A 24,362-nucleotide genomic window follows, 5' to 3' on the forward strand; every position below is an offset into this window, starting at 1 on the left:
GTAACTGAATCAACCTCGAATCCACATTGGCAGTTTAAGCTGAAGCTCTTTCCCTCTTACCACTTGCTCTGATGTTCCTGCCATTTGTCGCATATTTGCTTCGGCAGCGTGAAAGATTTCACCTTGGCCCACGAAGGTTGGAGGGACCAAGAAATTCGGCATGTGCTGTTGTTCTTCGTCACCTGTCCTTGCGTGGCTTCTTAGGATGTCTTTGCAAGAGGAGACCTTCGTGACGAGTGATTTGCATATAGAGAAGAAGTGGTTGATGGAAGTGGGAAATGACATTTTGAACAGCCTATCAGCAAACTACTCAAAAATTGTTCCACAAAGTTGTTTGAAAAGAATTGTCCTATACACATTTATTCATGCTTAGAGGGAATGCTTTTGAATTATGCAGATTTGAGGCATCTTATAACACTGATTATGTTCTCGAAGATAATTCAGTGATTTTGGAGTGCTGATTCCGGATCTGGCGTTGGTTCTGTCAGATTGGCTCTAGTTTTTGAAATAAAGTGAAAATTGAATTTCAATGACATTACCATATAAGCAGCATACAAATCACATTGAAACTATGCGCCACATAAATAAACACAGTAAATCATTCACAAAGATATTTCAGTTATTTTGGAGTCATTTTGGGGCACTGATTCTGAATCTGACATTGGTTTTGCTAAATTGGAGCTAGTCTTTGAGATAATCCATTCCCTCAACAACGTGATTTGTATGCTGCTTATGTATTACTATTGTAATTTAATTTTCTCTGAAAAACGGGAGCCAATCTGACAAAACCAATGCCAGATTCGGAATCAATAGCCTAATTATACACCACAGCCATTAAAATTCCCTTTAAGAACATGATTTTTTTTAATGTTCTAGTTGAAACTGCCGCTGAAAATCTTTGGATAACTTGATACCCATTTTGCTATTTTTTTTGCAGGTCAGCAAAGTTGGCGTGTTTAGCTGCGGACCAAGTGCCATGACGAAGAACATCACGAAATCGTGCGAAACTGTCAATAAGCAAAGGAAGTTGCCGTATTTCATCCACCATTACGAAAATTTCTGAGAAATTTGGACCATTAATAAAAAGTACAGTTCAGTTAGTTCAGCTGTAAATAATGAACTCTATGCTGGAGCTGTTTTATATTTTCTTTTATCGATGAATTCCAATAGGAGCAGATTCATATTATTTCACATTTTTCTGTGATCACAGCTACAGCTGTATTCGTTGGGTTTTTTTTTTTAAAAGATACTTTTATACAGCTGTGAATGTATCGATCGATGAATCATCGGAAGGGAATGCCAAATGTCTGAGCTTTTATATATTTCGTATAGTTTTTTTAATATTATTTAAATCAGAGAAACGTAATTTATGCATTTGTTACGATGTATTGAGAAATGTTTTAAGCGCAATCAATGTACGATTATATTGATATGTAGTGTTCTTCGCTCTATATACAGTGTTGTACTTCGCATGGCTTGCGAATTTATCGTAAATAAAATGTAAAGTATACTGTCGTTGTCTCTGCATTGCAATACTTACTAATTTAACATATTCAGGGCGTTCCAAAAGGGGAGCGGCGTCAAATTACTGCAGAATTTGACAGATCGAGATCATTTTGATTTTCAACACGAATGGGTCTTTAAATGTAACTTCTTAGTCATAATCAGAATACATTGTATTCAGAGATTGGGTTCATGTCAAAATTCTCGTCTTGATCTCTAAAAATGCAGTTTCTTCGTGAATTCTTTCTCTGTAGGTATATATTCAACAACCCTTAAAATTTGGTGGTTGTAGAATGCTGTTTCCTGAAACAGAGTTATTCAGCACAGGGCCGCAACTAGAGAAGGTAGGGGGTAGCAACTGCCCCGGCGGAAAGGAAAATCGTATTACAACGGGAATGAGGGATGAGAAAAGGGGCTAAGAACCACTGATCCACCCCACTTGATCCAAATATGAGAAACACTTTCCATAGCATATATATATATATGATGTGTCGGGAGGAGCGATTTATTGTGAGCGTTCGTTGAAAATGGTACAGTATTCATTATAAATTTAGTTTTACCTACAGCGTGATTATAATTAAAGTTCCCCTATTCTGAGTAATATTTCTTAAAAACTGCTTATCCGAATACAGCCAAGTTTGTAGGATATCTTAATGAGACTTGGATGAGATAGAGAGATTTATGAAATTTAGAAAAAGTTCAGTTTTCGACCACCAGGTGAAAAAGTGGAGCCTTTTTTATTGAATTTTCCTTTTTCCTCATGGACCATATAACATATTTCAATGCAATATGTCCTCCTGAACGGGCGCTACATAGGTCGGAGTAATGTCAGTATACTGAAACTACTCAGACCTACTATATAGCGCCTGTTCTAGTGGACGTATTCCATTAAAACTTGCACTGAAAAAAAAGCTATATGGTCCATGAGAAAAGGGTAAATTCAATAAAAAAAAGCTCCACTTTTTCACCTGGCGGTTGAAAACTGAACTTTTTCTAAATTTCATAAAAATCTCAATCTCATCTAAGTCTCATTAAGATGTCCTAAAAATTTCGGTGGATTCGGATAAGCAGTTTTCGAGAAGTACGATCATAATCACTGTGTGCATACGAGGGTTAAAAGAAATTAACGATATTACAATTAATATTTATATATATATCATGTTCTTAGGCTGACTGCGACAATCTACTAAATATAATCTACAATAATCTACTACAGCTCCGAGTGATGTATAGACGTTATCAATTTTTTCTTCATTTTCTGTAAATATTGGCTCCCCCCCCCCCTTTAAAGTGTCGGCCGGTGATGCGTTGAAGACCCCCGGTCCAGCCATTCAGAATCAGCTCTAACCTGCTAACCTGAAATTCTATTAGATTCTGCGAGCAATGAGTCAGGAAATGAGATAAGTTGAACCATGAAATCTAAGGTGCTTTGATTAAGTAATGGTAATCATTCTCGAAACATTTCTACGTAAAAAGTTTAAACTTTGCTTTTCAATATTTTAGTGTTCCTTTATTTATACTTAATAAAATGACACTGATATAACAATCCCATAGAATATATATTCACACAGAAACATGCAAAGATTGGTGCATTATATCTATTCACACGTCAATCTTTCACGTTATTGCATAAGAACTGCAAACACCAACACTGATAATTCGATCTGAGATGCATGAAAAGTGCATTAAGAACCCCACCTTATATATATACGATCAGAGGGGGAAACGATCTTTATCAGACTGTTTTAATTCGATAGACAACGTTTCTCCACTGGCCGTATACCATGTGTTCACTTGAAAAAATTCTGATCTACATGTAAGATGTAAATTTCAACAACCAAAAATTTAATATTTACGTTTCTTCACAAAAATGATTGTTAATGCGTGAAAATCCTCCGGACTTTAAAAACTCATGGATATTATAGGAATCAACGAGTAAGTACCAAATCTTGTATTGAAAAGACAGCAATAAATGACGCTTAATTTAAAATAAATACAATATTAGATATTTACAGAATGTTCTGGGCACATGTTGCTTCCAAATATTAAAGACTCTTAAAATCATTGAATATCGCTCCAATTTTATTTTTTTTAACTATCTATAATACTCGGTACTGCCCGGGGTTTTCCTATATGTACTGCAAAAAAGTGGCAAACGATACTGTGTAAAGTAAACAAATATGTAAAGGTGGGGAATATATATTTGAAACGCGTTGGTTTTTTTGGGAACTACGGCAGCCAAAGTGTGTGAATATTTCAAAAGTGATTGTTGAAGCCCACGAACCACTGTTGCCCGACAGCGTTTTGCCAATTTCGGACGTTTGCCCAGCTCCGACGAACTTTTAAAGCAGACTAGTTCGATTCAGATCCCAAAATTGGTATTTTTGAAATTGAGAATGAAATCGATTATGAATTTCATCTGACTTATTATTGATTTCAATATGTGATTTAGGACTTTATATTCGAATTAAAATTTAATATGGATTATATGCTTGATTTCCGATTGTATACGTAGATGTGTGATCTCGCAATTGATTTTATACTTAGATTATATGATTTTACACTTAGATTATGATTTTATAGTTGTTATGATTGTAATGTATGCTTTTTTATGAATAAATTGCCAGGGGTATCCAGTCCGTGTGGACAATGAGCCGATATTGCCATATGGCGATGTGGCCTTGGTATCCTTCGTTTTGACGGTATTTTTGCAAAATTGGGTGGAGATCGGTCTGAGATTGTGGATATTTATAGAAAACATACGTATATACAGGCAGAATGGACCGAGCACTACCAGGGTCTGTCCCTTAAGCGATATAAGCTCATTGCCCCAGGGGGGTGGTCGTGCCGGAGAAAATTACGAATTACAAGGAGAAAAAAAAAATTGTGGTCCCTATCAATACACAGATACAGAAAAGCAATTTTATATTTATAGATGTTAGAGATAATTGTTGAGACGGAGACTTCGGTTATGGTGCGCAACCTTTCCAGTTGGTCGTATTTTGTTAAAAAGCGCTCTTGCGGGCCGTGTAACAGCTCAATTACTTTTGATAGCAAATATGAATGAAAAACAGTAATGAAATAGTTATAACACTTTTTGTTTGATTGCAGAGATTCTTTCTCATTTAAGCTGCAATAACCAAAGTCCTCAAGTGATACACGAAAAATTATCCAATTTTTTAAATGGCCCGCGGCACATTTCCATATCGTTAAAGCTGCTAAAAACGCATATCCAGGTGACTTAAGTAGCCTCCAAGCACCAAATCACTTGGGGGACCCGCGTAAGATCTTCAGTTCACTTAAACGACACGTGGTGGCACATTTACAGATTACTTAAATGGCACGTGACATATTTGCAGATCATTCGAGTGGCTCGCAGCACACTTAGAGGTCACTTAAGCAGCCCGCGGCAGATTTAAGAGATTTATTATTTCACATAAAAAAAGCGGCCCACTGCATTTTTAAGGATCACTTAAGTGGCTCTTAGCACATTTCCAGATCTTTTAAATTGCCCGTGACATTTCCAGATCACTAAAACGGACCATGGCACACTTTTAGATCACCTGAGTGGCTCGAGGCACAATTCTAGATAGCTCAAGTGAGACGCCGTAACACGCTTCAAACGCGCACTCCCGAAAAAGTTGAGCACCCTTCGATATTTCTTGAAATGCGTATTCCTGGAGATTTGCAGTAAGTCTCCTTCCCCCCCCCCTAAATATTCATGCTTAGACAACAGGTCTTGTGTTAACGTGGGGGAAGGCGGTGGCCCAGGTCGATAAGATACTCGCCTAAAGTACCAAAGGATGTCTAGAGGTGTCGCGAGTTCGATACCCGGTTCGTCCTTGTCAGAAAACGTTCCTGATACAGGGGTGCAACAAAAAAACGGCGACCGCCGGGAGTCCCCGTCGAGGGGTTAGCACACCAACCTCTCGACGAGTATAATAAAACAAGCCTGCCGTTCGGAATCGACAATAAATTGTAGGTCCCGGTCTAATTAGCCCTCGTGTGCAGAAAATGACCGTGGTGCGACAAAAATGGTTAAATGTGGGGGCGCGGTTTGCTGTATTCCTCATAAAGAGCCGCAAGGAGTAATTCCAGGAGATATTGGTGATGGAGATCACTTTGTGTCCTCAAGTCTACAATGGCTGGAAATTTGCCAGAATAGCTATTAGTTCCTTTGAAATTCTAGATCTCAATAGACATTTACGTATGAGAGAGAACTGTGTACACATGTATTTTAATTTTCATAGAAAAAAGTGTTTCAACCAGTGCTGTGACTAGGATTTTTCCCAGGAGGGGAAACCTGATTTTTGTTGGCCCCTCCGTCAATCTAAAATTTATAATTCTACAATAATATTTTAGTAGCATGTTTTGAGAAGTAAAACATATTTTTTTCCTTTTATATCGATTAACTTTGCCGCCCCTCAAGGTCTCCGCCCAGGCAGTTGCGCCTATCACTCCTTCCTACTAGTTCTGGCTCTACATTAATCGCGTTTTTACCCGTAAGGTTACCGTACTTTCTGCTCGAAAGGGAGTGATGTCAAGACAAGGAACTACTGACTTTACTTGCTTTATGTGCTGCCATCTATCCTGTAACTTAAAAGTGAAAGTCGCAGGTGTATTCATAGTGTTGGGGATAATTTTAGTGTTCATGAATGTGCTTGGTCTCTTTAAAAAATAAATTATGTAAAAAAAATGATTCAAGATGCTATAATTTTGTGTGTGTATATATATATATAAAATTATAAATAAAAGTTTACAGTATTAAATAATAATTTTTTAAAGCGCATAAAAATTTAAAAGTACAATTAATTCAAATCAACTAACAGTTGAAAGCAGGTATCCGTAAAGTACGTCTGGTTGGATACTAAATGTATGAGTAAACTAACATGCTGTCACACATAATATTACAACCGGGTTCTCTTTTATAAGGCGGTTGTTCGTCGTCCAATTCTTCTCTACCTACGCATGTTCTGGATGGACCTATGCCAGGAAGGCTGAAATGTACGTACTTGAAGTATTCCAAAACAAGTTCCTCAGAAGGATCACCCTAAGTCTCCATATTATATTCGAAACGAAGACATTAAGAAGGATACACATAGCTATCTTCAATTACGTTAAAAAGCTGTGCCGAAAACAATTTAAGAGCAGCAGAGAATCTCGCATATTAGAAACATCTCAAACCTATAGATATGATAATGTGGCTAAATACGCAAGGCCAAAGAACATTCTCTGCAGGGACTGGCAGAATCTTACTAATTAACTAGATATGAGTCTTTATTTTGTCTTTTATGTGGCCTGTATGCCTTGTTATCCTTATTGTTTCTCATTTTATTATGGTATATGTAAATAAAACAATCATGTAACGTGCAAAAATAACACATGTGTGCTGCTTACATACATAATTTTTAAATACATATGTATAAACATAAAACACTGCACGAAAATTGGAAATCTGTAAATACCAATTCATTTAAATTGATTATATTTGTTTTCAAATTCTTCTAATTGTGTCTAGAACCATTGGTTTCTGGAAAAATTGTGTATATAAATTGCATGCATAATGATGGGTTGTAAAAGCTGCAATGTTGGCTTGGGATTACGATACTAGAGCATTAGGTTTTTGAAAAATTACAAATCATTGTAAAGAAATACAATATCATAATGTAAATTTATAATAGAGGTTATTATTATTTTTTGACATAAGTGTATTATGCATGCATGTATGAACTGGCACCTAAGCGTGGTAATGGATAGATAGATAGAACCGCTCACAACCCCGGACTGATACAAAGCAACTTACTTCCGTTACCTCAAAAGAGGCAGGGTTGTGTCGGAAAATTTAGCAAAGATTTATAGCGGTGGCTCCGTGCTCACAAGTATCAAATCACTCGCGTCGTTCTCCCTATGAAGACAGCTATCAAGTCGATGTAACTAATAAGCCATTTGGGTAAAATTGATAGCTGAACCCAATGACCAGGGAGAAATATTGCACGTGTGCCCAGTGGCACATAAGGGCTGGAAACCGCAACTTGGGATTTCAAAAGAAGTAAGGAGAAAACTTGTGTGGCAAGTAAGAAGCTGAAGTTGGCATGTTGAGGTGGAAGATTCGTATGTCTAAATGCACAATACACGCAAAATATATACGACGCCTCTACCGTGACGGGAAACGAGGAAACAAAGCCTCTGTCCACAGTGCTGAGCAGTTTTGCTTCTCTTTCTTTTTACATAATATGCAATATATACACACACACAGATGAAAGCACAGCCTCCACTGTGACGGGAATAAACAAACAGAGCCTCCGTTCCCAATGCTGGGCATTCACATTTCAATTATTCACATATGTTTATTTACATAGCATAAGTTTCCCTTTTTCACATAATTGGGAATGCACATAAACATTACTATAAATACAATACACACTGGCAGCAAATATGTGCTCATACAAATATTCATGGTTACAAAATTATAATCATTTTATGTATATACTAAAACATTAGTATTATTCTTGCGTGGTAATGGAGTCTTCGGTGCCACCGACAAACTGGGATATTCAGATTCAGAAAAAATTAAAGTGGAGGACAGACAACACTGTAAATGAATTGCCCTAGCATTTCAGTAGCAGTTTTGTTATCCGAAAGAATGACTTTACTCCTCTCCAAAATTTCAAAGTGTATTTTTGTGTATGAAAAATACTCCTTCAGATTTCATGCACTTTTATTTTACAGTTATTTATCAGTTTTTCATACAAAGAGAAAACATCAGAAGACATCATTTTGATCAAATTTATGAAAAACAGATAAATAACTGTAAAAAAAAGTGCATGAAATCTGAAGGAGTATTTTCACTCCTCAGCGAAATTTGCAGGAGTAAAATTGAATTTTGATGCACGAATCACGAATCTAGATGCGTATTGGCGAACACTGGGCTGCACTACGTTCAAATACAAATACAACGCCACAACAGGCAAATTGCCCAACGAGATGGCTGACTTAATAACATCATGGATCCCCGAGCCATTTTTTGGAGGCCCTACCTACTACTGCTACACCACACCCCCCCCTCCCCCCGGAACCCCCAACGAATCGGTACATACGGGAATGTGCGTGTAGTGAAACATGACGTGAAATTTTTTGTTTCTCTGTAATGCTTGTTACGTGTAGTGCTGCCATCTGCCACCAGTTTTTCTAACTATGAGTGAAGTGTTATGATTGAATGATTTATCGTTGTAGGACTGTTGCTCTCTGTGGCGAGACTTTTTAACGGGGAGATCGGCTCACATTTGCGCCTTGAAGTTGGGAACCACAGAAAACCATCTTCAGCCGACCACCACTGTGGGGTTCGAACCCGGATCCTCGCGTCGCGAGTCCGTCACTATAACCACTCGACCACCACAGCGGCAATTGTGCACTTGCATTTTTTTCCTACAGATAGACTGTGATTCTCCCGAATGTCAAGTTTCTTGTCTCGATCAAGCACGAAAATTATATCCAATGGGATATTTTTTTCAGCATACATTGTCAATCGCTGTATCGAATTCTCTGGTGACCCCAGGCCATGAATTTGTAGTAAGTTCAAAGTGTATATTAAAAAAGAAATGAATTCATCACAGGCCTGGATGGAAAAAAAGTGCCGCATTCTTTTATTCTAGTGTAATTTTCTTGGCCACTTCGAACTTTCAGCCGCTTAGCCCTCACCTACGAATAGGCCTCTGATCCCGGGCCCCATGGCTGCAAACTTATCAGCTTCACTCTTACCCTTTCTCCCGCCCGGGGGTGGGCGGCGGCACATGGCGTTTGCTATATACGGGGTGTTTCAGAAAGGTTTTTAACTTTGGAGTGACATAACTTATAAACAATGACAGATAGAAAGATGGAATGCGATATATTTGGTGGACACGCCTGGATATTTTAATGAACCGGTTCACAAAAATAAGTATAATTTTAGCTGACAGATGGCACCACAGTAATTTATTTCACGACTTCTTTCTGTCAGGGCCATTTGAAAGTCATTGTTTACTGGGCAAGGCGACCATTTCGAATCTATCCCAATGTAGTTATGACCAGTGCTACCAGACGTCCTCATTTTCTATGTCACTCAAAGCGTCCTCATACGTATTGGGGATTCCTCTTTCTTGTCCTCATTTTCAGCGTGCATGGAAAAAATCACCCTATAAATGCAGCCGTGTAAATTTAGCATGTCATAGATACAGGGTGGTCATCAAAATAACACCGATATGCGAGCACCTAGCTGCCGCAAAATTCAACGAATGTGAATGAAATTCGAGGTGTTTCAAAGTATGCATTCGAGAATGAAGAGAAAAACGAAAACACCCTAGTTCTCACGGTTCAAGGTCACAACAACAGAATTTCGAAGACTTCAAATTGCAACACTCTTTTTATGTATTGCAAAGTGATCAGCGCAGTAAAATACCATAAATAGCGTCGGAACGGCACCTGCCGTATGATAAAACCCGGCGATAGATGCAGACAAAGAAACATGTATGAACAACCAATGCAGATCGCATTAGTGCCGAAGGAAGCCGCCCCCCCCCCCCCGCCACCGAAGGGTTAGAGCACCAACACCCTTTGGGAGATTTCTTTTGTCTGCATCCTACAGTTGCATACTGCGTTTATGGTGTTGCAGATATAGTTCCAAACCTACTTATCGTTTTCCCATCCACCGATCACTTTGCAATGCATCAACGTGAGTGTTGCCATTTCAATTTTTCGAAATTTTGCTGCTATGTGACTTTAACCGCAAAAAGCTATTTTTTTCCCCTTCTCTTCATTGTCGAGCGCATACTCGGAAATACCTATATCTAGAAAATTTTATACGCATTCGTTGATTTTTGTGACTGCTAGGAGCTCGTATATCGGCAAAGTGATTTTATGACCACCCTGTATATTTATAAATGAATTTAAAAACTAAATTTTTTTCTCATTCTTTCAGGACCGTCAATCTAAGATCATCGGCTGTGATGGGATATTCATTGAAATCGAATGGCTCTACGTTATCTATACCGGAAGACATATCGCTAGTGTTTGGCAGTATAACGTTTATAATAGCGCTAACCGCCCTCTTCGGAAACGGCCTAGTTTTGACTGTATCCTGGAAAACCAAAAAGTTGAGGAAACCGCCAGGGAATGCTTTCGTAAGGATGCTCGCTACCGCAGATATCATGAACGCTATATTCGTCATGATACCGAGAGCCAAAGGTCTAGTTTGCCCACAACTCGAAATGACGGAAGGTTTGTGCCGCATGCACATATTCGTCGGATGCCTGGCAATCACCACGGCCAACACGACGTTAGCTATCATCAGCTACGACAGATCGCTCGCCGTGACCAGGTGCCTCCAGTACGGGCAGTTGATGACGACTCGGAAAGCTCGGATACTGGTCGCACTGACGTGGATATCGGGTGTCACCCTGGCCCTCATTCCCACGTCCTCGACATGGGTTGCCTTCGACGGACTCGAAAATCTCTGCAAAGTAGAAATAGACCTCAACAATGTTGGAGAAAGTTCCAGGATCACGCTATTCTATTACACGGGGAGTGCGTTCTTATGCTTGACGGCGATCCTGTGGTTCGGAATACCGTTCACGTCGATACTTTACAACAACCTGAAGATACTAAAATGCATCAGGAACATGAAGATGGTGTCTGTCGTTTCTCGAGAAGACACCGGCAGGGCAGTCGTTACGGGATACAGGATAGATGCGACATCTGGTAGAAACACCGATAAATACTGCAGCGTGACTGCCCGGAAGAGCCTGAAAAGTTTCTACGTATTGACGGCCATCTACGTCGTGTGCTTCTTACCATACGGAATCGTTAAGTTCATATCGGCTATAACGGGGTCTGGAATGATCCCACCTTTCGTCACGATTACTTTCAATGTCCTGCAGTTCTGTTCGTCGGCCCTCAACCCTTTTGTGTACGCTCTGTTGAGGAAAGAATACACTCAAGCTATATCGAGTCTGTTTCGATGTATCCGATTGAAAGTCAAGAAGAAATCACGCTCCATCTTTACACGATTCCCGAAAAGTTCAAAATTTTAGAAATAACGTTGAACAGTAACTTCGTGTATCGTTTGCCACAGATGAGACTGCAACAGCATTTTGAATGAATTTTTAGGATAAATAAATAATACTATAACTTTTGCAGGGTGTCCCATACATTCATAAATACAATCGGTATATACCCGCTTAATCGGGGAGAAGCCGTTGAAATTTATCTCATATTAAGCGGACAACTTTAACATATTCTCTGTGGGAGGTATTTTGATGATGGAGGATTTTATCCGTTGAAGAGAGGGAATCCGTTATCCGATTAAGCGGGATCGACTGCGGTTTAAAAAAATCTTAAAAATTAAAGGAATTGGTATATTTGAATGCGGTTTGTGCAGCTATTACAAGTACAATGCCACAACAGGCAAAATGCCCAACGAGGTGGTTGAGAATACGAGATCTCGTCTTCAAAAACTCAACAAACTGCCCTTAGTTCTGCTCTGGCAGCACTATTATACAGACCAGGAAATGTTTTGAGAACATTCTCCCATATTTTCCTGAGACTCCATCCTTTCCTTTGACGTCATGACATTGCCATATCATCAGAACTGTTGCTAAATTTGCCAAGTTTGTCGTCAATTTCACAAGATTTAAAGAGAAAAGTGTTATTGCCTATTCATAGGTGAAAGATGACGTAATAAATGATTATTTACAAAATTTTCTTAACAGTATGATAAAAGATTTACAAAACTTGGGGAAAAAAACAACTAATAAGCATATTGATTACATTCACTCGAATGTAACTGATGGGCTTATTGGTTGCATATTTTTCAGCTTTTATAAAATAACTTTCATCAAATTTTGATAGTGTAATCCCAGCCTTCTACATACAATTTAAAAGTGAAAATAAGTCCTTCATGTATTCGTATCACTACACAATATTAAAATGTTATGTGAATTAAAAATATTTGGTTATATATGATTTTACAATCTCAAGTGTTCTATTTAATAAGGAGTGCAGTAATACACATACTGCACTCGAAACCCGTTATAACGAACGCCAAGAGACGGGAGGAATCACTTCGTTAAAACGAAATTTCGTTATAAAGGAATTCCAGGTTACCTAGCATTGTTTCGATGTAAACTTATTTGGGGGATTAAAAAGGTGTCCGTTAAAACGAGATTTTCGCTATAACGGTATTCGTTAAAACGGGATTCGACTGTATTTATACTACCACGATCGAGATTTTTTTTTTTCTTTTTTTGGTGCAGAAAAAAAAATTAGAAAAATTAGTTAAAATTTTTGTTTGTCAATTGAGATGCTGAAAGATAGAAAATGAGTGGAAATATTGCAAATCAGAGTCACACATTAAACGCAAGCAATAGCTCATTTTCTGACGTTATCTTTGCTTTTTGAATTCAAATGTCTCAGTTAATATTGAAATTCACTTAGAAACGTGGAATGCTTTTGGTTGGCCTCAGAAGAGATAGAGCAACAACTTTTTAATTGGGTGTCCGTATAAAAAGTTCTTTTATTTTTATAAATATACAACTTCTTACAGTGTGAATGACGTATCTGAGAGTGTTCCACACCTTATTTAGATACCTTTTCTGATTGGAAGCACGATTTCGCTAGGATCAACGTTTCGCTAGTAAACTGTTGCCCAGGGACTTTCTTTACTGCCTTGTATACCACAAATACTCATTCATGACCTTAATACCAGAACAGCCAGAGATTTTGACTGTTTTTGAGTTTGAAAACGCTATAATTTCGACAGTTTGTAACGTACGCATCCAATTTTGATGGCTTTTCATCACTTCTATATTTCTCTCGGTGTATAAATTTTTTGTGAAGATATTAAAGGTTTCGTTCGGAAGATCTTAACGTTTATACCTATAACGGCCAAGCGCAGTCATTTTGACTGCTACATGCAAATTGTGTATGTTTTCTCGTCGGGGCAGCCGATAAATGTTTTTTTTTTTTTTCAGGTATATCTTCCCTATCATTCACTGATGACACACACGACAAAATGCATATTCACTAGTATTATATAGACAAGGAAAAAACATTTAAAAAAAAAGGTAAAATAATGATATTTGTAGTATCACGTTACTCAGCTTCTGGCCAGGTAAAAATACTATTTGCGGAGAGAACAGAAGTTAATGTATTCACAATCAAGACACTATTTCATATTTAGTTGTGTATAGTCTCGGTTGGGGGAACTTCTTTTTTTTCTGATCGTTTATCTGACAAGGCTAGTTTTTGTTCTAGTCAGTCTTTAGATAACTCTTCGTGCCACCACCATCTGCTTTCAAAGCTTCCTACGAAATAGAGATTCATTCAAAGTATGTAAAAATGGTTCTTAGGAGACGGGACGTGTTGGATACTTAGGAGAACAATAATGATATTTTGTTAGTAAATGGTATTTCGGACAATGTATCTGAGGCCGAGAAGACTTGCGATGCAAACGCTCACGATGAAGATCATGAGCTTCCACTACTACATGCACCCGAAAGAGAAATTAGTGATTCCGAAAGTGACTGGTCTGAGTCAGACAACACTCATGAAAAAAAAAAAGCAAAGATGTATTTTTTTTTTTAAATTATTGTACTCTTTATAAATTATAATTTGTGGAATGAAATTTTAGTAGTTCGCTAGTTTTTCCTCAATGTGAAAATTTATCGTAACATAATATATGTTATCCACAGCGTGCGTGAACAACCGAATAGAAAGAACCATGACACACATATAAAAAGGCACACTTCATGAAAATAGAGCAATATACGATGTGATTTATGTTTATCTATCTTTTTTTCAAGGTAAATCTTGTCAATAATTGTTCTCTATATTTTAATATTTAATGTTGGAAAGTGTCATTTTATGGACACCCTGTATGCTTAAGAAATGGTAAATTTCTTCGGAATTAACAAATAAAGCATGTGAGGCAATGCTTGTTACATTTCATCGTGAAAAAATTAAGTGTGATTAAGTATATTGCACTAAAAAGAAAGAGCAGTCAAAATGACTGTCGTTGGTCTTTATAGGGATAACGTATAGCCCAGCCCTCCAAGTGTAAATGCCCTGTAACTACAATCTATTATCAGACAAAATGTGCGCGGTCATATTCAGTAACAGCTGCAAATTGATTTCTGACTCTCCCGAGACCGCTGTCAATATAGATTCTCCCGTCGAAATGACAAACAACACACACGTAGATACATAAGAACGTTCATGGATTATGCTTTTAAGAAGTATAAGTATCGACGAGAACATTATAAATGATGGATATGTTGACTGGAAATTATCCTGGAAATGGCCTGTTATATCACCAATTACCAATTCGACGTTATCGTAGTGTTTACTCTGGGTTTTTTTTTTTGGGATATGTTGGAACCGGAAATTACATAACAAACATTATCGAGCACCATCTGCTTGCGGTGCTCTCTCTCTCTCTCGGAACACGACGGACGGCATCGTAAGAAAAGTATACGATACTCAAGGTAATCGTTCGAAGCTGGGGTATATTACACTCACCATTCTCATAACGTGCTCGAATGAAGCTGGTCAATAGTCTTGATCAAAGTCGAATGGCAATTATTAGACTTTCTCTTAATTATTTAGGAGAAAGATATTACTAATATATTACCTTGATATACGAGATTCAAATGAACCCTTTCATCGGAGGTTGCAAGAATCCATCTGAAAAATATATTTAGCATTTTAAAGGTAAGTATGAAAATACTTTTTCTTGTTAAAGTATATTGTTTCTCTTATAAATACAGTAGAGTGTCTCTGAGTAGACTCTCGCTAATTCGGCACATATCAGACCAGGGTGTGTCGGATTATCGGAATCGCCGAATTACTGGAAGTCAATTCAAAAAGCCTACTTAAATAATTTAAACTTCTGCGCACAGGTACACACAGTGGCATGTTTTCCTCTTCTATATATGTGCTGGGAAAACACCCGCCTAAAAATCGCCGGATTACTGGATGAGACGGATTAACGCACGGCCGGATTATCGAGAGTCTACTGTACTTCTCTTATAGTTTTCTTAAACTGTAAGAAGGCGTCTCCTCTGACATTTAACATGATTAAAACTATGCTCTAGTGGAAATACAGGGAAACCTCCCTTAACGGACACTTCCCGTTAGTGGACACCTCCCGTTCACGGACACTGGATCCCTGGTCCCGTGGAATAGGGTTTTAATGTATTTCACTCCCCGTTAGCGGACGCTCTCGATAGCGGACAGTAAAATCATGCAAACTCAAAATTTGTTAATACTTAATGTATAATTACTTGATTAACTGAACATAGCTATGGTCCAGGATACTGATTCCGAATGGTAACATTGGCTTTGTTTGCACATATGGATACGTGTGAAGAAAGCCAACATAACTGATGTTGTTGTTATGAATGTTTAATTTCTCTCTCTCCCTTTCTTCTACACAAAAATGACAAATGCTCGCCTCGCCAAACCAGGCACATGGATTTCGTTTCCCAATTCGCGAGTGACATTTGCCATATTCCTAGCTCAGAGAACATAGCAGCCGATATAATGTCCCGCATATGTACTATTTCAATACCAAGCCCAATTAATTTCAGGGAAATCGCTGAAGCTCAAGCAACAGATGATAAATTGTCAAAACTGATGGGTGGTTCAAATTATGGTTTACAATTGAGAAAAATTAAACTTCCCGAATCTGACATATATTTAATTTGTGATATCTCTACTGGAAGTGCCTGTCCTTACATTCCTGTGCAGTATAGGAATAATGTTTGATTATGTACATAACGTAACGCACCCAAGCATCAGGAGAACGATCTACCAAATCCGTTCTCGCTTTGTTTGGCCTCGTATCAATAAAGAACTAACAAAATGGGGGCGGGGGGGATTCTTGCATGGCTTGTCAGAAAAGTGAAATCCGCAGACATGTCAAATCTTCCTTGAAGGAATTTCCTAGGCTATCTGCAAAATTTGACCACACCACATTCATCCGGATATAGTGGGTCCATTAACTCCATCAAATGGTTATTCTTACTGTTTGACCATAATTGATCGTTTTCCCCAATGGCCAGAAGCACAAACAATAAAAGACATCAAAGCTCCAACTGTAGCGGAAGCCTTTTATAACTGTTGGGTATCCCATTATATGGTACTCCATCAGTTATAACAACTGATCAAGGTTGACAATTTGAGTCCTAATTTGTGTTACTTGCCTCACAAGTTTTTTCCCACACTTTTTTTGAAATCCCAGGCTGCGGTCTGTGGCCCTTATGTGCCACTGGGCGCACGTGCAGGTATCCAGAACTGATGAATGCCACTCGCGTATTACTAAGGAGACCATATGATGGTCCCTTTCACGTTATCGACAGAAACAAAAAAGTGCTCAAATCAACGACAAAACAGTTCGGTTTCCATTGACCGCTTAAAACCAGCATTCTCCCTTTGAAAATACAACGTCACTGGTGACGCAAGCTAATGACTCTACGTCGGAGGACTCGTCCACGAAGCCGAAACCACCAGTGACCACACGATCTGGACGTCGAGTACGTTTCACGGATTTCTATCGAATCCAACATTGACACTGGGGTGGAAGTACTGTAAAGCCTGAATATTCTTATGTATTATTATACTTTTAACATTGGCTCTCCTACCAAGTACGCTTTGGTCACGTGAAAGTATCTCAGTACATTCTGTCCTGAAGGACGAGGTGATCGCGTGACTGGATGCCCCCTTCGGAGTTCGGACCCTCCAAAGGGGGCATCCACGTGTGTGAGAACATCAGATCAGCTGTAGCTCTGACACGAGATACACCCCACGTCATCGTAGGGTGTCTCATGTAAATTATGTACCTGTGTAAATATCTTCAATATAATTTCATAATTAAATATCGTATCTCATATCATGCCTCATCAATAAGGAGTCAGACGCGCTACCGTGACCTTAGTACTAGTATATAAGCTGCCCTTCCCTAATATAACAACGAATTTTCGCAGTGCGCCACGATAATTTACAGTAGAATCCCGTTATAACGAAAATCTCGTTTTAACGAACATTTTTCTAATCCCTCAAATAAGTTTACATAGGAACAATGCAAACAACCTGAAATTCTTTTATAACGAAGTGATTTCTCCGGTCTCTTGGAGTTCGTTATAACGGAATTCGTCTAAAGGAAACTATCAAAATCCCTCATTTATATATTCAGATATCATTGCTATCTAACTTCTATAATAAGTTGATAATTATATTCGATAGATGGCAGTAAAGATTGTATTTATCAGAGGTGTAGAACTTCAGGCCCGCGGGTCAAATGCGGCCTACCAAGGGATTCCATCAGTCCCGCGGAAAGTGTCTCGAAATTATGAAAATTTCCCATGAAATACGGTGCTACTTTGTGTATTCTAGTTTTTGGTACGCATCGTACATCTGATTCACGGACTGAAAATGTTGTGCACACCCCTAGTATTGATCATGCGCGTTTGTGAGGTTTAAATTTGAATCAATATACACGTTTGTTTCAAAAATTAGAACGTCCCAGAAATTTACGAACACGATTCATGAAATGTTCATGCGGGAATCCGAAAATTTACAATACGGCTTTAGTTTGAATTTCCATCTTCTAAGAGGTTTTTTAGCACATCGGTGGCAAAAAATTAACATAAAGTTAATTGAATGCGTCTAAAAATGTCAAATTAGTTTTTCTTCTTTGTTTAAAAAAATTCGAATATCTGACTTGAAAAGGATTATTACATGAATATTTGCCCTCAAATTTACATCAGCTTAATCGAAAGAGTGTTGCATGTCTTCCCTGGTAATTTATGTAAACCTAGAGTATTTCAACCTCCGCATTACGGGTAGAAAAACGGGACATTTCTAAATACGCAAAGTTATATGTGTATTTGCTTGGACAGTATCAGAAAACGCGTGCTCATATCGTACGAATACATTGTACTGTGACCATCTCGGGTTTGACCATGGATTTTATGCGTCAAGGCAATGCATCGATGTCTCGGCGCAGATATAGATTGGACCACAACCACGAACTATTGTACAGCCAATAGCTGCTGTTTTGCGATTTACCAGCTTCTTTTTAATGTGGATATGTCTTCTAAATCATCCGACGACACTGCGTGCATTCGCAAAAAGTTATGTAACGAGATAATTTAAACGTTCATATCTCAAGAAGTGTTCGGTATAAATCAGCGCTTTTGATGTCTGCGGATAGATCTCGTTAAGACGAATCCAATAATACCCCTCTGGTTCTAAAACCTTTTTTCGTCTTTCGTTCTTTTTTTTCAAACCGAGCACAACTCGGGTCTATCGCCATGGGCAATTTACTACCTTGTGAGTTGTGCCGGAAGTGTAAGTGTGCGTACCTAACAGTCTGAGTGCGTATCTAGTGTTGTGTATGATTCTATTTTAGTCTTTCTTTCTTTTCTTTTTTTCTTTCAAACCGAGCACAACTCAGGTCTATCACCATTTATGTATCTCTTTTGATCTGGGCACCGGGCTTGTAGCCCGCTTTCACAACAAATTTGTTTTACGCTATATCTCGACAGGTTAACAACGCAAATAAAAACCAATGGCGTCGTCTGATAGGCATTTTTGAAACAAATCCAATGATATCACTCCGGTTTTAATACCTCATCTGGTCTAGGCACCAGGCTCGCGGCCCGCTTTCGTAACGAAGTAATTTTACTCTATAGTTCGAGAGGGGTTCGCAACGCATATAAACATTGGTATCGTCTCTTAGCTGTTCCAAAAATAAATCTGATGGCACTAGTTTAATTATGTCATTACATACCAGCGATTCGAGGCACAAAGAACGGATGGACATTGCTGAATTCTCGATACGATCTGCGTTTTTCCATCTTCAAACAAGGTCTTCAACTGCTGGAACCAGAACGTAGAGAAAGGTGAATCAGAAGACCTCTCTGGATGAAGGTGCACCTTAAGATCTCTACCTTTTTGATTCCAGGAATCAGACTTGTACTGAGATGGAAACTTTATTTGCGCATCAAGATTTTGACCATGTTCAAGAAGTTGCATCGATGCTGCAGCAATTCACATGGGCAAAATCTTGATGGAAAATTAAATTTCCCTGTAAATATGTTTTCAAAATCCATGGTCAAGGCCAAAAATGGACATAACCATGTATTAGTGCTGGATGATGATCCTATCAACAGATTGTGGAGTCGTGCTGAAAAAAGCTGATCGATTGGACACCAGCTACAATCAGCTCTCGCCACAGAGAGCAACAGACCTATAAACGGTATACTACTCAATCATAACACTTCGTGCATAGTTAGAAAAATTGATGGCAGATGGCATCACTATACATAACAACATTACACAGAAACAAACTTCACGAAAGGTTCACTACACGCACCCACACACATTCCAACATGTACCAATTCGTTAGAAGTTCCGCAGAGGAATATGGACGAGGTGCATGTCTGGTTTAGTAGTAGTAGTAGCTACAATCAGCTCTACAATAGCGACGATGAGATTCACCGTTAAAGTACAATCCGGATATGTGCCAGAGACATCAATTCAATGTCTTGGTGCATAAAATCCATGGTCAAAGCCCGAGATGGTCACTGTACAATGTATTCGTCCGATGTTAGCACGCGTTTTCTGATTGTGTCCAAGCAAATAAACATATAACTGCGTTTTCATAAATGCACCGCTTTTCTACACGTAATGCGAAAGTTGAAACACTCTAGGTTTACATACATAACCAGAAAAGACATACAACACTTATTCGATCAAGTTGATGTAAATTTGCACGAAAATGTTCACGTAATAATCCTTTTCAAGTCAGATATTCTAATTTTTTGAAACAAAGAAGACAAATTAATTTGGCATTTTTGGACGCATTCAATATATTTTATTGAAATTTTTCGCCACCGATATGCTCAAGAAGGTCCTATGGAAATGCAAATAACAGCAATGCTGTAAATTTCGTCTTAACAGCTTGAGCATTTCATGAATTGTGTTCGCAAATTACTGGGACGTTCAAATTTTTCGAAACAAACGTGCATTTCTTGTGATGATTGGTTTTCAGTTTGATGCTGGAGATTTTATGCAATGTTATGATCGATTTCTTCATTTCTTTCCAAATTAAGGTTGATATGGATAACCAACTTGACACGGCAGAACCCAGCCAAAGTGCAACAGAGGGTTTCTTGGAGATCGAAGCACCGCTGCACACTGCGTTTGGATCCGTAATAATAATGATAGCATTCACGGCATTCGTTGGCAACGGCATCGTACTCATCGCTACGATAACCGAAGGCACTTTGAGGAAACCACCAGGGAACATATTCATCGCGAACCTCGCATCCATTGACTTCTGCAGCGCAGTTTTCATCATGATTCCGAAAGGTATAATCTTGATTTCGAGGGATCCGAGATTCGGCATGGTCCCGTGCCACATATACGCATTCGCGACTTGCATGAACATAACCATAGCCAATACGACTCTGGCGTTCATCAGTTACGACAGGTACCTGGCGGTCACCAAATCTCTGCTGTACAGGAGATTGATGACACCTAGGAAAGCCAAGGTTATATGCGCTTACACCTGGATACAAGGATTCGTGTTGGCACTGACGCCATTCGTTGGCGTCTGGCTGTCGATAAAGGGTCTCGGGGTCACCTGTAGGATCGATTGGATCAACGAGAAGCATTCTCCGGACGTATTCTTGGCGGTGTTAGTTTCGTTGTCTTTCGGAATCCCCACCTTGGCGATGATATGTTTCAATGCCCGCACCTTTATGGCGGTGCGTCGTCTACAGGCCGTCGCTTTCCAACCTTGCGACTCCTCGGATTATAGGAGGAGTAAAGGCAGCAGCACGACATCCGCTCCATCGGGCTTCACCAACTACTGCAGCCGTTGCACTAGGGCGAACCTGAAAGTACTGTACGTACTCATTATAGTATACTTCGTGACGTTTACTCCGTACGCGGTATTCAGAATTTATTCCGCTGTCAACTCCGATTGGAAGATACCGGTATGGTCGGGTCACGTGATCACGGCCTTGCAGTTCTGTTCCAGTGCATGCAACCCTTTCGTGTATGCCATCCTGAGGAAAGACTACAGGACAGCCGTCGTGAAACTGTACAGAGCTGCCAGGGATCACTTGACGTGCAAAAAGCGACAGTAGCTTCCATTTTATTGGAAAACACTTTTCCTCAATTTCCTGTGGAATTTGAAGTGTTCTACCGCACAACGGTCTATGCTGTTTTCTCAAACTTTACTGAATTAGGGGAAACACTTTTTTTTGCATGGATTCCAGCAGTGTAAAGTGACGTAGAAATGTCATGCGTTGATTTTTGTGAGAACTGACTTAAGAAACGGAACGTCATTCAGTCAAAATAATGTAACAGCAAAAATGTAATATTATTGATCACTAATTGAATTACTGAGCGCTAATCCCTGTGTAAAAAATGACTGTCCATCCCCCCATTGAATGAATGCATGCATGTATAGGCTTATGTGCAGTCAAATAGCGGTAAGTCGAATGTGCAGCGGCTGACAAAAAACTTCGAGTTATCGTTAGTTCGACTTATCGGAAATTCCGTTTTTAGAGGGGAAAAAGAGAGATTTATTAAAGAAGGATTATTTGCAAATATAGTTAATTCTAAATGCTAAATTCTAAATTGTATTCTAAATTATATATTGTTGTTAAATTCTAGATCATATTGTTAAATTTTAGATTGTATTCTAAATGCTAAATTACATTGCTGAATTCTAAATTGTATTGCAAAATTCTTAATTGTATCTTAAATTTTAAATCGTATTGCTAAATTCTAAATTGTGCTGTATTGCTAAATTCTTAATTGTATCTTGAATTTTAAATCGTATTACTAAATTCTAAATTGTACCGTTTTTCTAAATTCTAATTGTACCGTATTGCTAAATTCTAATTGTACCGTATTGCTAAATTCTAAATTGTACCGTATTGCTAAATTCTAAATTGTACCGTGTTTCTAAATTCTAATTGTACCGTATTGCTAAATTCTAAATTGTACCGTATTTCTAAATTCTAATTGTACCGTATTGCTAAATTCTAAATTGTACCGTATTTCTAAATTCTAATTGTACCGTATTGCTAAATTCTAAATTGTACCGTATTGCTAAATTCTAAATTGTACCGTATTGCTAAATTCTAAATTGATTGCTAAATTCTAAATTGTATCTTTTAAATTCTAAATTGTATCTTTTAAATTCTAAATTGTATCTTTTAAATTCTAAATTGTATCTTTTAAATTCTAAATTGTATCTTTTAAATTCTAAATTGTATCTTTTAAATTCTAAATTGTATCTTTTAAATTCTAAATTGTATCTTTTAAATTCTAAATTGTATCTTTTAAATTCTAAATTGTATCTTTTAAATTCTAAATTGTATCTTTTAAATTCTAAATTGTATCTTTTAAATTCTAAATTGTATCTTTTAAATTCTAAATCGTATTACTAAATCCTAAATTGTATTCTAAATGGTAAGTGGTGAATTCTAAATTCTATTGCTAAATTCTAAATTCTATTGCTAAATTCTAAATTCTATTGCTAAATTCTAAATTCTATTGCTAAATTCTAAATTCTATTGCTAAATTCTAAATTCTATTGCTAAATTCTAAATTCTATTGCTAAATTCTAAATTCTATTGCTAAATTCTAAATTCTATTGCTAAATTCTAAATTCTATTGCTAAATTCTAAATTCTATTGCTAAATTCTAAATTCTATTGCTAAATTCTATTTTTTTCCAGTTTCTCTCATCCCCGAAAACTTCGACTTATTCGACTTAAAGGTAGAAAACTTCAAGTTAAGGTTAAATTTAACATTAAAATACGAGAAAAGTTCTGGGGCTGAGTGAAAACTTCGGCTAGACCAGATATTACAGTTCGACTTATCGTAAACTGACTGCATATTGTTATCGACTCTGTCAATAAAAAAAACCAAAATCCAATTTTTTGTGTCATTTTTTGCGATTACAGGCATCTGAAACGAGAAATCTCTCGAACAAAGTTTTATGTAAATTATATAAATAATTTACAAATACTTTTGCATTGTATCTCGAGACTAGTGATGTTCAACAGTAGAATGTGACTAGGTGGAGTTGTTTTGAACTCACCACGTTGCTGCCAGAGCCCTCACTGTGGAGGCCCCACATCATGCATCGCTGTGCTCGAATAGGCTCCTCTTGATTTCGGTGCTCTCGAAGTTACAGTTCGTCCAATCGACAACAGATGTCAGCATTAGCTAATTCATCTCCGCTTCTTGTCCCGTCGATTCCCGTTTTAATCTTTCATTTCAGAATACATGCCTTTTAAACTTGGTACGGAAGGGAAGAAAACGGAATAATTTCGGAATTTTTATGAAAGAAATATTTTAGAATTAAATGATTAAAAGAAATAATTTTGAATTAAATAATTAATAAGAAACAATTTCAGAATTAAATAATTTATTAATTTATGAAAGAAATAATTTCAGAATTAATGAGAATTAATTTCAGAATTAAATAATTTATTAATTTATGAAAGAAATAATTTCAGAATTAACGAGAATTAATTTCAGAATTAACGAGAATTAATTTCAGAATTAACGAGAATTAATTTCAGAATTAACGAGAATTAATTTCAGAATTAATTTCAGAATTAATTTCAGAATTAATGAGAAATAATTACATAGCTAAACAATTGATGAAAAATAATTTCAGAATTAAAGAAAGAAATAGTTTCGGAAATGAAGAAAGAATGAGTAATAGTTTCAGAAATGAAGAAAGAATGAGAACTAATTCAGAAATTGTGAAAGAAACAAATTCAGAATTAAATAATT

The 24,362-nt window shown here is 37.6% G+C and overlaps 3 protein-coding genes across 3 annotated transcripts in view; all 3 read left to right on the top strand.

Moving 5' to 3' along the window:
• LOC149087853 (dual oxidase-like) overlaps positions 1–1,510 on the top strand; it is a 195,313-nt gene extending 193,803 nt beyond the window's left edge. Inside the window, exon 31 of the mRNA XM_089242117.1 lies at positions 938–1,510. Coding sequence (XP_089098243.1) covers positions 938–1,063 — 126 coding nt within the window. The 3' untranslated portion in view covers positions 1,064–1,510. The remainder of the gene's footprint in view (positions 1–937) is intronic.
• Positions 1,511–3,292: 1,782 nt separating this feature from the next.
• LOC149087857 (beta-3 adrenergic receptor-like) lies at positions 3,293–11,669 on the top strand. The gene is made up of 2 exons (XM_089252558.1): positions 3,293–3,438; positions 10,457–11,669. Exons 1-2 carry the CDS (start codon positions 3,416–3,418, stop codon positions 11,565–11,567), a joined length of 1,134 nt encoding a protein of 377 aa, XP_089108684.1. The 5' UTR covers positions 3,293–3,415; the 3' UTR covers positions 11,568–11,669.
• An 8,985-nt stretch (positions 11,670–20,654) lies between these two features.
• On the top strand, positions 20,655–21,689 carry LOC149087858 (beta-3 adrenergic receptor-like). Its single transcript, XM_089244044.1, has one exon. It carries the CDS (start codon positions 20,655–20,657, stop codon positions 21,687–21,689), a length of 1,035 nt encoding a protein of 344 aa, XP_089100170.1.
• Positions 21,690–24,362: the final 2,673 nt, after the last annotated feature.

This window comes from Pholcus phalangioides, unplaced genomic scaffold (assembly GCF_987345545.1).
Source record: "Pholcus phalangioides strain wild (caught in Gottingen) unplaced genomic scaffold, Ppha-v1.0 ptg000003l_1, whole genome shotgun sequence".
In the NCBI taxonomy this organism is placed as follows: Eukaryota; Metazoa; Arthropoda; class Arachnida; order Araneae; family Pholcidae; genus Pholcus; species Pholcus phalangioides.

What these genes read in the sequence shown, in the direction of transcription:
- LOC149087857 (XM_089252558.1), top strand. Translation starts at nt 3,416, where the DNA reads ATGGATATTATAGGAATCAACGA. An exon ending in GATATTATAGGAATCAACGA is followed by an intron (nt 3,439 to 10,456) that starts GTAAGTACCAAA and finishes TCATTCTTTCAG; the next exon opens with GACCGTCAATCTAAGATCAT.
- LOC149087858 (XM_089244044.1), top strand. Translation starts at nt 20,655, where the DNA reads ATGGATAACCAACTTGACACGGCAGAACCCAGCCAAAGTGCAACAGAG.